The sequence below is a fragment of the Amaranthus tricolor genome, chromosome 1 (genome assembly GCF_026212465.1).
Source record: "Amaranthus tricolor cultivar Red isolate AtriRed21 chromosome 1, ASM2621246v1, whole genome shotgun sequence".
NCBI lineage: Eukaryota > Viridiplantae > Streptophyta > Magnoliopsida > Caryophyllales > Amaranthaceae > Amaranthus > Amaranthus tricolor.
The window spans coordinates 11,786,859-11,799,568 of NC_080047.1; the positions used below are offsets into that span (position 1 = coordinate 11,786,859).

Sequence of the window (12,710 nt, forward strand, 5' to 3'; positions counted from 1 at the left end):
TCTCAGATTACTGTCTATGTCCCTCTCACCTGCCGTGTTTTTGTGCCTTGCCTTTTACTTTTCGCTCTTTTAATTGTTTCTATCTAATACCTCCTTTTTAAATTTTATTCTTTCATTTTTTTGTATTTTATTTTTATTTATTTATCATATATTGTCTATGGTTAACGAGTGTTGTAAGTTGCAGGCTTTTAGGTAGTCGCAAGTTTCACTCTTAATGAAGATCTTTCTTGAGCCGAGGGACTCTTTGACCGCACTCTCCTATATGAGCTGCCGTTGTTTTTTCCTCCCCAGACTCTGTTCATAATTTGTTATGAGCGGAATATATTGGGTATGATGATGATGATGACGACGATGTGTTAGGTAATAATTTGTAAATTTTAAGGGAAATATAATTAATGGTCAAACAAAAAATTGTGCCTAAGAACAACACTTAAAATTGATTATCCTAAATTACTTGACAAAATGGATATTTTATTTTTCCTCTAGCAATAGTCAATATAATATGCAAAAAAAGTTTTTTTTTATTTTCAGAAATTCCAACATAATTGGGGATTGGAAGGTGTCAATTTTAAGGTAATTTCTTAGAAGGTGAATGTTGCACTTGCATTTTAACGCGCGTTTAAAAAGTGTTATAATAACATTGTTCAGTTTAATTAACTAATCATGCATCATAATCAATATAAACAATGTATAAAAAAAAGAGGTTACCTTTTGTTCCTCTTAATTTACATCACTTTCGATATTAGTTTGTCTCATTTTTTTGCATTTTTTTATAATGGGATCCTACTTTATTCTTTCAATTTCATTCACAAATTTATTACTTTCTCTATCCCTCTTAATTTGCACCGTTTTTCATTTTAGGTTATCCCACTCATTTACCCTTTCCTTTTATGGCAATGACCCTATTTTATTTCTTTAAATCTCATCCACAAACTTATTTTCTCTCTCCATCATAACCATTCATTCCTATCATCCACTTGTTTTTTATCTTATTCAACAATTAAATTTTATTTTCCACTAAATTTCACCTAAAACAAAATAGGTGCATTTTTATAGGGACAGAGAGAGTATCTCTCTACATCTTAACCATTCATTTTGATCGTACACTTGATTTTTATCTTATTTTACAACACAATTTTATTTTCCATTAAATTTTACACAAAAAATTTTGAGTGCATTCTGTTAAGTAGGTATGGATTAGCTTTTTCAAAAAGTCCAACACAATTGGGGATTAGAATTTGGAAGGTGTCAATTTTAAGGTAATTTCTTAGAAAGGTGAATGTTGCACCTGCATTTTAACGCATGTAAGAATGTTATAAATAACATTGATCAGTTTAATAACTAATTAATGACCAAGTACCTTCTAAGTTGTACTTAATTTAAATTATCAGCAAATTAAAGCCAAGCCACCTTAATTAACTTCATTTGAACTCTGACCACTTTTGTTATAGGAAAAACTAGATAATACCCGTACAATGCACCATTTTATTAAATTTTTTGACACATATGTATAAACAAAAAAATTAAAAATTTATGGCTTTATGTTTTTAACCATCTCAAATTATCCTACACTCATTTAATAAATAATATTATAAAAATTTTATAAATAATTGAAAAAAATATATATAATTTTCTAATACATTAAATAATGTGACCAAAAAAGTAAAAAATCAATTAATATAAATAATAGTATAGTCATGATTATAAAATAGAAAACTCAAAGGTATAAACATTATTCATGATAACAATGACATCATCATTGTGTTTTAGAGAGAAAATATTTTATTGAGAAAGTGACACATAAGTAATTTTTAAAAGTGATGACATCAGCAGTGTTTTGTTTTAGTAATAGTTATAGATTATAGATGCTGAAGATATCTTCATTACATCTTACTCCGAGGAATAAAGTTGTAATTACAAGGTAATTCTATAGTAATTGTTGCTAAAGGTGTTTAAAACAGACTTAATATTCCAAAATTTACCTAATTTTTTGTAATCAAACCTGATTTAACTCGACTCTAAAAACGATTTACGATTATGTAAAAAATAACTTGGACTTAAAATCCGATTTTAAATCGACCCGAAATATATAACCCGACATCAATCCGATGACCGGAATTAGTGAACACCTCAAGTTGGCGCATTTGCGCAGCTTTAAATATTTGCCACTTAGTTCTAACATTTGTCTCATAAACAACCATCTTTTTCTTTTCCTTAACTATAAAAACAAATCAAACAAGTAGTTTTTTGAATTTGAAGACTGAAAAAGCAAAAGATCAGAAAAATGGTTTTAATGCAAACACTTTTAACATTCACACCAAGTCCTACACCCATTGTTTCACATCCAATTCGCCAATTATTTCTTGGTAGTTCTCTTTCCCTTTCTCATCACTCATTAGACTGCAGTCCAGCACGTCCTTTCCTTGCTTCCGTGGCTCGTCCTCGTTTGTCCATTTGTCGACCGTGTTTCGTTGCTTATTTCGGTGCTGATAAATAATATTTCTAACTCTTAACACATTAACGGTTTAAAAGTCAAACACTATAAAATTATTTTTTTTAATAATATTCCTATTTATTATTGTCAGGATGAATGGGGTTTTGGAGACGGAACTTAAAGTACGTGACTATGAGTTGCATCAATATGAAGTTGTTAAAAATACTGTCTATTCTAGTTATTGTAGCTTAGTAAGTACCACAAATATAATATATAGAGTAATTTTATAGTGGTTATCATTTAAAGTCAACCATCAATTAAATAAAAATATATATAACCTAATATTATGTTTGACATTTTTTTATACTTCCTCCGTTTCATAATTGTTGCTACATTTGTATGGGTACGGGAATTAAGAAAAGTGATTGACCTACACTGTAGCTGATTGTTTACTTTATAGAGTATAGTATTTTATTATTGTTAATTGAAAAAAATAAGGAAAAATAGGTTGTTAGGTTACTTTATAGAGTATAGTATATATTTTATTATAGAGTATAGAGTATAGAGTATAGAGTAGGATAAAAATAGGGGTAGATAGAACTTTAAATGATTGTTTTATTACTAAAAACGGAAATGTAGCAAGTAATATTAAATTGCCAAAAATAAAAAATGTAGCAAGTATTATGTAACGGAGGAAGTATTAACTAGTATAATATGCAGTGCGCACAGCTCGCGACAGCAGAATCAATTACCCAAAATCAATCTCATACAAAGTCACTGTATTCCAAAAACTCTAGATCTCAACCAAATCGGCCACCTATCTCACCCGAGACTAACTGATTCTCGCTTACCCAAAGTGAGTGTCTTTCTCATGTTAATCTCAACCAAGACTATAGGGTAGTCTCCAGTTTGCTTTAAAAGCCTATAACTAATACAAAATTACACCAATATACTTATGTATCATGTTTCATACTTTCATTATACATTTATTTTGATAAAAAGTTGACATAGACATTGATGTATATATAATACGCAGCAAATCATGAGCTTTTAAGAAGCATTGGTCTGGATGATGATGCAGTTGACACATAAATGGCGCCCTAGCTTTATCAAAACTGTCTCTCGCTTTCATCCCACCTCTTAGAGTATAAGTCTTCTCATTGCCATATGGTTTTGGGATGATATATATCTCCTTGACTAGTAAAGTGTGTGCATCTCGTGTTTTTCCGTTAATATGCTGATATTTACGATATATCCAGCCTGATTTAACAATTTTATGTACAGAGTAGTGACAAGTTAGTTTGTTGTGAAGTCCACCATTTCAGACCTATCGGCTGCTCGTTTATTCTTCGACCATTTCATCTACCAGTTACCAAATCAACAGGTTTTACATTTTTTGCTGTTTTTTTCTTTTTCTTTTTCTAATTCAATGAGTGTTAATTTTTCATAATGAAACGTACAGCCAATCTTAGAAGCAAAAGCAGTGATCGTGTTACTTAATGTTGATATATATGCTAAGGTCCATCATAAGTCATGTGGCTGCAGTGTATCTGATCAATGCTCATGCCACGTCTCACAACTCTAATAACTTTCTGTTGTAGGTCTTTGTACAGTTACCTATTTGTATATAAAGGTTGCTTTAGTCTTGTCTATTTTTTTTACTTCCTTTTTAATATGGCATTGTAAAACTCTCATTTCCTCTCAATGAATATATTTCTGTTTTGGGTTTTCTGTTGAATGTTTACTAAATTAATCTTCATCCCAAACTTTATCATGGTATCACAGCAGGATTGAGATCCCTTGCTTCTTCTTCCAGTACGTGTGTTCATCAGAGTAATGAATTTTTTTTTTTCTTTGATCTTCTTGAATTTTAGTTAGTCTCTGGTTTTATCATGGCTTCTCAAAATCAAAGCACTTGTACAAATATGAATTTTCCTACACAGATTTCATTTGATCAAACACAAAATCCTGGTAGTGTATATTATATACATCCGTCCGATCACTCTACTTTAAAACTTGTCACAGTGCTTTTTAATGGAACCGGATTTGCAGATTGGAAAAGGTCCATTATTATTGGCCTTGTTTCCAAGAACAAAATGGCATTTGTTGATGATAGTTTGTCAAAACCAGAAGATAATTCACCTGAACTTAAAGCATGGGAGAGGTGTAACACAATGGTAATAGGTTGGATCATGATTTCTTTAGAAAGAACAATTGCTAAAAGTGTGATGTATTATAACACTGCTAGGGATGTTTGGATCAATCTTAAGGACAGATTTGGACAGTCTTCCTCTACGCAGCTCTATCACATTAAAGAAGATCTAGCTTCACTTACTCAGTCTGGATCAAGTATTACAGCAACTTATTACTCATATTGAAACTCAGTTTCATTGTCATGTGAAAATTATTCGCACAGATAATGCTAAAGAACTGTGTAAAGGTGTTATGTTACAATTCTATAATTCTAAGGGAATTCTTCATCAAAAGAGTTGTGCTGAATCTTTGCAGCAAAACGGTGTTGTTGAACGCAAGCATCGTCATCTCCTTGAAACAGCACGAGCTCTTTCTTTCCAATCAAAATTACCTTTGAAATTTTGGGGTGAAGTTGTTCAATGTGCCACACATTTAATAAACCGGATGCCGCTTACTTCCATTGGTAATATATCTCCTTATGAAAAGTTATTTGGCCATCCACCTAACAATGATCATCTTAGAACTTTTGGATGCCTCTGTTTTGTTTCAACAATCAAACAAGGGAGATCTAAATTTGATTCTAGAGCTGAGAAATGTGTCTTTCTCGGATATCCCTATGGAAAAAAGGCCTACAAGGTCTATAATCCTAGCACCAAGAAATTGATTATATTTAGAGATGTCCACTTTTTTAAACATCATTTTCCATATCACTACCAAAGCTATACTACTGCACCTCCTCTCCTTTTTTACTTACCTAGCCATACTCCTCCTTTACAAGATGATGAGTCTTATCATACACGTTTACCTACTAATTTTGACACCTCACAAACTGCACCTTTAATCCCTTTACCTATTGGAACCCCTAGTCCTTTACCTATTGCCTCCCATACTACTCTTAGTTTCTTACCTCCTATCTCACATATTACTGATTCTTGTACTTTACCTATTGTCTCACATGATATTCCTTACTCTTTACCTCCTATCTCACCTACTGCCTCACACACTCCTTCCAATAACTCGGTTCCTTTATCTATTGAATCACAAAATCCTCCCATATCACCCCTCCTAAGACATTCTTCCAGACTCTCCTCTAAACCCAAGTATCGTCATGATTACTATTGCAATATTATCAGTTATAATGACTTGCCTACTTCTCATCAAGTTTTCTTGGCTTCTCAAGCTTATTGGAAAGAACATAAATCCTATACCAATGCTTTTAAAGATCCAGCTTGGGTGCAAGCTATGCAAAATGAGTTGAATGCTCTTGATTTAAACAACACTTGGGAATTAGTTCCACTCCCTCCAAACAAGAAAGCTATTGGCTCTAAATGGGTATTCAAGGTTAAAATTAAAGCTGATGGGAATCTTGAACGATATAAGGCACGCTTGGTGGCTAAGGGATACACACAAGAGTATGGTACTGATTATCAAGAAATGTTCTCCCTTGTGGTCAAAATGATTACTATTCGGTGTCTTGTTGCCATAGTTGCTCATAGAAAATGGACTCCTTATCCACATGACATCAATAATGCCTTCCTTCATTGCAATCTCCATGAAGAGGTTTATATGCTTCCCCTTGAAGGTTTTTCTCATCCTCCTAACATGGGGTGTAAGTTAAAGAAGTCCTTATATGGTCTCAAAAAAGCGTCTCGTCAATGGTTCGCCAAATTAACTACTGAGTTCTTGCGTCAAGGATTTATTCAAAGCAAAAATGATTACTCTCTCTTTGTGAAACATACTTCTGATTCTTTTACAGTGGCCGCTGTCTACTTTGATGATATAATATTGACAGGGAATGATATATCTCTTATTCGTCGCTTGAAAGCTCATTTACATAAGGTCTTTAAGATCAAAGACCTTGGCAAACTGATTTTTTTTTCTAGGGATTGAAGTATCCTATTTAGACAAAGGCACGGTTCTCTCTCAGAAGAAGTTTACTACTGAGCTTCTTCAAGAAAGTGGCATTATTGATTTTAAGAGAGCTCTCACACCCTGTTCACCTAAAACTTTAAAATTCCAACTCCCCTCTTTTTTCCAACCCTACTCTATATCGAAGCCTTGTTGGGAAACTTAATTTTTTGACCCACACTCGGCCTGATCTCTCCTACCCTATTCAAACTCTAAGCCAATACACGTAAAATCCCACTGAACAACATTTTGAAGCCTTAACTCATACTCTAAGCTATGTTGCTCACACAGCTGGCCAGAGCATTCTTTTGAAAGCATCTGATAAACTAAACCTCCAAGCCTTCTCCGATTCGGATTAGGCCTCCTATGTTGATACAAGACAATCCATCATAGGCTATGTTCTTATGCTTGGTCACTCACCCATTTTTTGGAAGTCCAAGAAACAAAGCACTGTTTCTAAATCATCTTCAGAGGCTAAGTATCGTGCTCTTTTCTCTGCTGGATCAGAGGTTACTTGGCTAGTACGTTTGTTGGGCGAGCTGGGTTTGACCAAATTGCAACCGGTTACTCTATTCTGCGATAATCAGTCGGCTATACATCTTGCTCACAATCCTATACAACATGAGCGCACCAAACACATGGCCATAGATTGCCATTTCACTCGTGAAAAGGTCCTTGAAGGCCTCATACATCTCACCTACATCCCTACTAAAGAACAACTTGCTGACCTCTTCACCAAATCTTTGCCCTCCACTCAACTCCTTCCATTGTTGTCCAAACTTGGTATTTACCCAACCCTAAGTTTGAGGGGGATGTTAATGATATATATGCTAAGATCCATCATAAGTCATGTGGCTGCAGTGTATATGATCCATGCTTATTCCACGTCTCACAATTCTAACAACTTTCTGTTGTAGGCCTTCATACAACTACCTATTTGTATATAAAGGTTGCTTTAGTCTTGTCCTTTTTTTTACTTTCTTTTTAATATGGCATTGTAAAACTCTCTTTTCTCTCTCAATGAATATATTTCTGTTTTGGGTTTTCTGTTGAATGTTTACCAAATCAATATTTGAAGTTTAATCTTCATCCCATACTTTATCACTTAATAAAAAGTATCGACCAGTTTGTATACTTGCAGAGGTGAAAGCCAAGTCCGCCCAATTCATGACCCAACAAAACACAACTCTTGATTCTACAACACTTTTAGCATCGCTTCAATGTAATGGAATGAAGCCCAATCAATGCAAATCTTTGACCACTAAATATCATGATTAAACGGGCTGGGTTGTTTGCCATCCGATATATGCTAAGAATCGGCCTTGAAATGGGCAATCAAAAGAGATCGATCATGCGAAGTTATGAGTTCATTTTACAAGTTCATTTCAATTTATATAAATATATTTAACGTTCAATTGAAAAAATAAATAAAAAATAAAAAAAACTATAGCATTTTAAGGAGAACGAGAGAGCATGTTTTTAATAAATAAACATCTATATAAGGAGCCTTCATGTTTTGGAAGGAACGAAAACTTATTATATAAGTATTACTATAATAACTATCTTATTAAGTTCCCATGCGAACCACCAAATATTAATAATTTGACAATTAATATTTGACTCTTATTATTAGATTGTTATGATACACTTCCTATATGTTTCTCTTATAAATTTGTCACTAAATATATTTTAATTATTAACAATGAAACGGTAATTAGATGCCTTTAAGTTGAATATAATAAAAAATAATTGAAGGTTTCGATCAAAAAAAAAAAACTTGCGAAGTGTGTTTTTGAACAAAATAAGTCGAATGTATATTGATTAAAACAACCTTGAATGGTACTAATTAATTTTGGGTTGTATTAGAAACGTGTTGTTAATTGAATTCACTTTAATAGAATTAAAAACAAAAATGTTAAAATTCATATATGAACAAAAAAAAAATTGAGAAAATAGTACTCAAAATATAAATAGCTTTTCAGTAGTAGATATCTTCATGTATAACAATTAAAATTATATAATAAAAAATTAATTTTCAATTATTTTGGATTTTTTTAAAAGATATTTTGCTTAAATCAGGTGGATCAACAGTACTTGACAAATGTTTCAAGTGGCTCATTTACTTTTCAATTCACATTAAAAATGGGTTTTTTGGAGTAATACTTTTGTTTTAATTAAAAAGATGATTTAATCACAATAATTCAAATTAATTATAAATTAAATTGGCTGAAGAATGAGTTATATTTTCTTTGATTATTTTAATGTCGGTTGAGCATTAAATTCAATTTAAATCTAAGTCCGCTAGTATGACTCTTTTTAAGTTATTTTAATGGCTTGAATGATTCTAATGTAAAAGGTGATTTACTTGCTTGAGTTTAATTGGTTTTCACTTCTAAATTTTACGTTACCATGTCTTTTACAAGCTTTCTAATATTTTTTTATTTATAATAGCAAAGTTAAACTTCAATTTCACACCACAATCGGGTCGGGTTAAGGTTTATATTAGCAATTGGTTCTTCACATGAACATCAAGTTGCAGCTTTAGTTGTGTATTGGTCGGAAATGTGAATGAAATGAAAATAATTAGTAATTTAGCTAGACAAATTAGACGACAATATTATGGAGTAATATTTAAATGATAACTATAAAATAAAGAGTTTGAATGAAATAGGATCAATTATAAATTAAATTTTAGAGCGAAAGAGTTTAAGCAACTCTTGTATGTGATTGTCTCACGCGTTGAGAGAATTACTAACTATATGGTTCTTTTGAACAACGAAATGGGTGTTTGAATATCCAAAATGTTAATTTTAACTTACAAAATGACGTATTAAATATTAAACAACTTAAAGTGAGAATTTGAAGTATAAAAGTAAATGTTTTGATGTATACAAGTATATTAATTAATAATCTCGTGAGTTCATCCAACTTCTAATAATAGGTTATGAGGGTAAGTGGCTAGAGTTAAGTCATTAATTTAGAGGCAAATCATTAATTTGAGAGAGAAGATTAAAAGAGCAGAGATAACAGAAAGCTTGGTAGAAGCTAGTTTGTGCGCAGATGGTGGTACTACGGGAGAACTTGAAGAAGGTATAAGCAAGCTCCATGAATTATGTGTGGAGATCCGCTGGACGGAAAAAGGTGTGCAGAAACCATCACTAAATCCCAAAGAAATTTAATGTAAATAAAGAGTATATATGACAATGAGCGTTGGCATAACGACATCTCCCGATACAACCAAAGAAAACAAGGATCGCGACTTAGCTCAAACCACGTGTGGATGGGTGGAGAAACATTGTAAAGTTTACGTAGCTGAACATTTTCTGTAGTCTCAACATCCTCGGCCCCTATGGACCGCCAAGCATTGCGGGAGCATCTCACATTTTCTCATACTGAAGGTAAACATCAGCAGTTACAATCTTACAATCAAGTCTCTCATACCAATGATACTGTCTGGTGCGCCACTGCTACGAACTTCAGAAAAACAAATTAATACAAAACTATGGAGCAAAAACTTAAAATGGGATACCTCTGCATCAATTTAGCCTTGTCGTACGATTGTCCCAAAAAATTTTCCACCAAACAACAGAGAAGTACTATAAGAAAAGATAAACATAATTGTAAAAAGTTGAACTAAGAAAGAAAATATTCTCCAGTAACTCGATTTATTCTTTGTTCAATATTTTCTCAATGATGACCTTGAAAAGGAGGTAAAAGAAGGCACACAACAACAAATGGAAAGACCAAACTTTCTATAGAAGCACCACAAAAAGTGACCACTTTTAACATTGTTTTGAAAGCAGTATTACTTACCTAATCATAATTGATAGTACAATCGTATTACGTCTTCCTGGTCCAATCACCACTCTTTCCACCAGTTTTACTCTCGAGCCTCACATTAGTGATTTCAATATGTTTTGAAGCAGCCTTGCACATATCATAAACAGTTAATCCAGAGATGGAGACAGCGGTCATTGCTTCCATCTCGACACCAGTCTTTCCGGTAGTAGAGGCTTCCCCTAGTATATCAACACTGTAATCATCATGATTCAGAGCCAAATCAACGTGCACATGTGACAGGTTAATGTTATGGCAAAGAGGGATGAGGTTGCTTGTCTGCTTTGCCCCAATTAATCCTGCAATTTTTGCCACACTGAGAACATCTCCCTTGGCTAACTGATTTGCTGAGACCAAATCAAACACCGTCTTTCCCAATAACACTTTGCAGCTAGCAATGGCAGTTCTCTTGGTGGATCCCTTTAGAGAGACATCCACCATCTGTGCCTCGCCTTGTTTACCGATGTGTGTTAATTTACATAATTGTTCAGATTCTTGAGGAGAGGATGAAAGTTGAGTTTCCGGACTTGCAGATTCATGATTACTAGCTTCTGAACCTATTGGACCTGATGATGGAGGTTCACCAAAAATGTCTTCCAATTCCTACCAATGGAAGAAAGGATAGTCAAATAAAATCACATTGCTTTACTACACAGAATTCTTTGCAAACGTAAAATGAAAAATGGATTAAAGATCTTCTATTTATTATGAGGGAAAGCATCAATACCCAACCTTATGCTACGCTACTCGTACTCAAAAACACATATTTAACAAGGGTATGTCATGTGTCCAAGTGTCAAAACTCAGCTAGGACATCAAAACGTTTTCCATGGCTTTAGGCCAGAATCGAGTGTGTAAAACTATAATGTCCAGCCCAAACATGAGTGTTGAGATTAGACATGGAGAAGAGTTTGAGTTGGAGAGTCTAAAACACAACATCAAATGCAATTCACCTACCATTCACTAATTAATCATTGGATATGCAAAACCTGTTAATTATCAAACAATTCTCTGCTGGTCCAAAATCTTTCAATTACAGGCAATAAGATGATAATAAAGTATCCAGTTTTAACCAAAAACTGTTGCAAAACTTTTTAACAGATCTTTTGCAATTGTGTTCTATAGCCTTTTAGGTGCGCTCGTATCTATAAAGCATCAAGATAAATGACACAAAAGTAGTACATATAATGGATGGACGAATCATCTTACGGTTTTCATTTGTAAAACCAAGCTTACTCCAGTGAACAAATTAGAATGTGCAACTTGCTATCTGCATGGTAAATGAAACAAAACCTAATTTTGTTCCAATAAATCACATGCATTTCTTATTTACGTAAAGTTGCACTCTTGCACATGAACATTGCTTGCAAGAATCATTCGAAAATGAGCTCTTTGTTATCGCTATCAAGCTCTTTGTTATCGCTAACAAGGGTAAGTTCACATACATCCAACCAACTCAAATTCCCACCAAGGTCAGAGCCACTTATGACATTGGATAATGGAATACTGTTTACGTACCTTATTGAATTCAGCAATGGAGGAAGCAAGATCATGGTTATTCTTTGTGGAGAATAATCTTTTGGAAAATGATAATCTCCCAGGAATCCTTCTTAAAAGCATCTTATGACTCAATATGCGCAGCAGTAGAGTTTCTCACTGACAAACGCTTAACAAACAAATCATTACTTCATTCAGGCATTTCAACAAACACGTGATGCTCGTTGCAGTAAAACATTACTCAATAACTACTATTGTATATGAATATTCAGAAGAAGATGATTATTTAGTATTGTACACCCAACCTAATCATTTAGTAGATTAACTAGAGCAAATTACTTCATATTCAAACCCCAAAAAAAAATTCAATCACCATTGATGTTTTTTTTCATTTATGTAATTTATATGATTCGATCATATGAATGTCAAAGAAACTAAGAAAAACAGTAAAGACAGAAGTGAGTACCTTTAGAATATAAATGATGATTCAATCATTTAGACATCATTTAACCACATTTAAACGTAACGTTTTTGTTAAAATTTGTCTTGAATCTCTATCTATGATTTTTTATATATATATTTTAGTAAAAATTTTATAAATCTTACAACTATACAATTTAATAAAAAAATTAGAAAATAAAAAATATCATCTTCTCGTATTCTCTGTCAATTGAACGTTTATTATAGATATTTTTTTAATAATATCATATCAAAATATCTTATTTGTCTAAACATAAAAACCCATAATACTATAGTCTTTCTTTCTCCATGAAATCTCATTTCAAACATTATCATTGTAATATAGTTCAAAATTAAATATCTATCCCAATTAAATTAATTA

General features: G+C 32.7%; 1 protein-coding gene across 4 annotated transcripts; it reads right to left on the reverse strand.

Moving 5' to 3' along the window:
* Positions 1 to 10,064: 10,064 nt before the first annotated feature.
* Positions 10,065 to 12,487, reverse strand: LOC130800387 (cyclic pyranopterin monophosphate synthase, mitochondrial). Of its 4 annotated transcripts, XM_057663905.1 has the most exons (4): positions 12,336 to 12,487; positions 11,891 to 12,028; positions 10,349 to 10,975; positions 10,080 to 10,131 (listed from the first exon to the last, which is right to left on the reverse strand). In XM_057663905.1, exons 2-3 carry the CDS (start codon positions 11,990 to 11,992, stop codon positions 10,376 to 10,378), a joined length of 702 nt encoding a protein of 233 aa, XP_057519888.1. In that variant the 5' UTR covers positions 11,993 to 12,028; positions 12,336 to 12,487; the 3' UTR covers positions 10,080 to 10,131; positions 10,349 to 10,375. The 4 variants fall into 4 exon arrangements, with proteins under 4 accessions (XP_057519869.1, XP_057519888.1, XP_057519878.1 ...); XM_057663886.1 differs by having other exon boundaries at positions 10,065 to 10,975; XM_057663895.1 differs by lacking the exon at positions 10,080 to 10,131 and having other exon boundaries at positions 10,151 to 10,975; positions 11,891 to 12,038.
* Between the last annotated feature and the right edge of the window lie 223 nt (positions 12,488 to 12,710).

What these genes read in the sequence shown, in the direction of transcription:
- LOC130800387 (XM_057663886.1), bottom strand. Translation starts at nt 11,992, where the DNA reads ATGCTTTTAAGAAGGATTCCTGGGAGATTATCATTTTCCAAAAGATTA. An exon ending in CCATTGCTGAATTCAATAAG is followed by an intron (nt 10,976 to 11,890) that starts GTACGTAAACAG and finishes TTCCATTGGTAG; the next exon opens with GAATTGGAAGACATTTTTGG.